This window comes from Arachis ipaensis, chromosome B09, assembly GCF_000816755.2.
Source record: "Arachis ipaensis cultivar K30076 chromosome B09, Araip1.1, whole genome shotgun sequence".
NCBI lineage: Eukaryota > Viridiplantae > Streptophyta > Magnoliopsida > Fabales > Fabaceae > Arachis > Arachis ipaensis.
In genome coordinates this window covers 38,021,150-38,022,467 of record NC_029793.2, presented here as the reverse complement: position 1 = coordinate 38,022,467, position 1,318 = coordinate 38,021,150, and the positions used below count along the sequence as shown (strand labels likewise).

Sequence of the window (1,318 nt, the reverse complement as noted above, 5' to 3'; positions counted from 1 at the left end):
ACATTTTTCTTTAAGTTCCTTATTTTCCTAAAATAGGCCTCTGCTTGAAGAATGATTTGATTCCCCCCTCTGACAACATTACTAGCTCCAGGATCAGTCATTTTCACATTTGACTCCCTAACATTCATGTTACATTAAATCAGAGGTCTTTAGTAGTTTTCTCATTCATTCTTGTGCATTGCATGCTAACATTGCTCGATAAGACTGATGATTCTTGTTTGTTTGAGGGTTTGGGGTTCAAATGGTTCTTCAATATTGTCATTGGTTATATTTTGCTAATAATAATTTCTTTATCTGTTAATGGTTTATTATGAGTTATGACTGTTAAATATCACCTATTTAGAAAGTTATATCATGAAGCAATTAGACGAAATAAGGGTGTCTACTTTTTCAGATGATCAACCTACAAGAAATAGAATGTTCTTTTCCTATATGGCTATCCATCTCTGGGAGTTAAATATTGATGCAGATGATTATTGAATTTTTTTTTTGCAGCTTTTATCGATGCCAGTTTGATTCTGCAAATGGAGGAGAGATGACCCAACTTGAATATTACAATTTCCTCAAGACAGATGAGACATTCTAATAAAAATGCATCTTGTATATATCTTCAGTGGCCCTTGCTGTGAATACTCTTATTTTCTGTTTACCTCGTTACCCCCTCCCCTTTTTCTTTTATTTCTAAGCTGTGTAAGTACGAGTATATGCTAAGGTCCCAATGTCAATCGCCTTGCGTTGTATATATTACATTGTGAATCAAAATCAAGTTATGAACTCTCAGAATTCAGCAGGTCTCCGGATTCTTTATCAGCTTGAAAAAGTGGATATTCCTTTGATGTGGTAAATTGAATATTACTGTGCGAAATTTAACACAGCAAAAAGGAAGGGTAAAATGTTGGAAGTATGATTTGGCCTGGGCAATTTTTTCTTTTTTTAAAGACAAACCTGGAAGGAAAACAAGTTTATAGGATCATCTGGATTAGAAATTTAGTAAAGCCTTATATTTTAATGTGTTTTCATAAACATTTAATACATGTTCCAGTGATCTATATCGAACAATGGTTCCCATAAAGAAATATGAACATTTTTATTCTCCAATAAAGGATTAAATGCTTCATACATTATGCAAGAGATTGGGGGAATCTGGTGAACAATAGCGCCAAATCTTAAGCAGGCATAGAATAGAACTCAACAATAATCAATAATGGCAAGTGGAACCAAATTGTTTATTAGTTCGCAATGATGGGGTTTAGGTTTTCCCACCTAATCTTTCATTTTTTCTTGTATATATATAAAAAAAAAAAGCCGCCAAAGCCAA

General features: G+C 33.2%; 1 protein-coding gene across 1 annotated transcript in view; it reads left to right on the top strand.

Moving 5' to 3' along the window:
* The window catches only part of LOC107617484 (autophagy-related protein 18a), a 3,681-nt gene extending 2,876 nt beyond the window's left edge, over positions 1-805 (top strand). Inside the window, exon 4 of the mRNA XM_016319252.2 lies at positions 496-805. Within this exon, the coding sequence (XP_016174738.1) occupies positions 496-586 (91 nt within the window). The 3' untranslated portion in view covers positions 587-805. The remainder of the gene's footprint in view (positions 1-495) is intronic.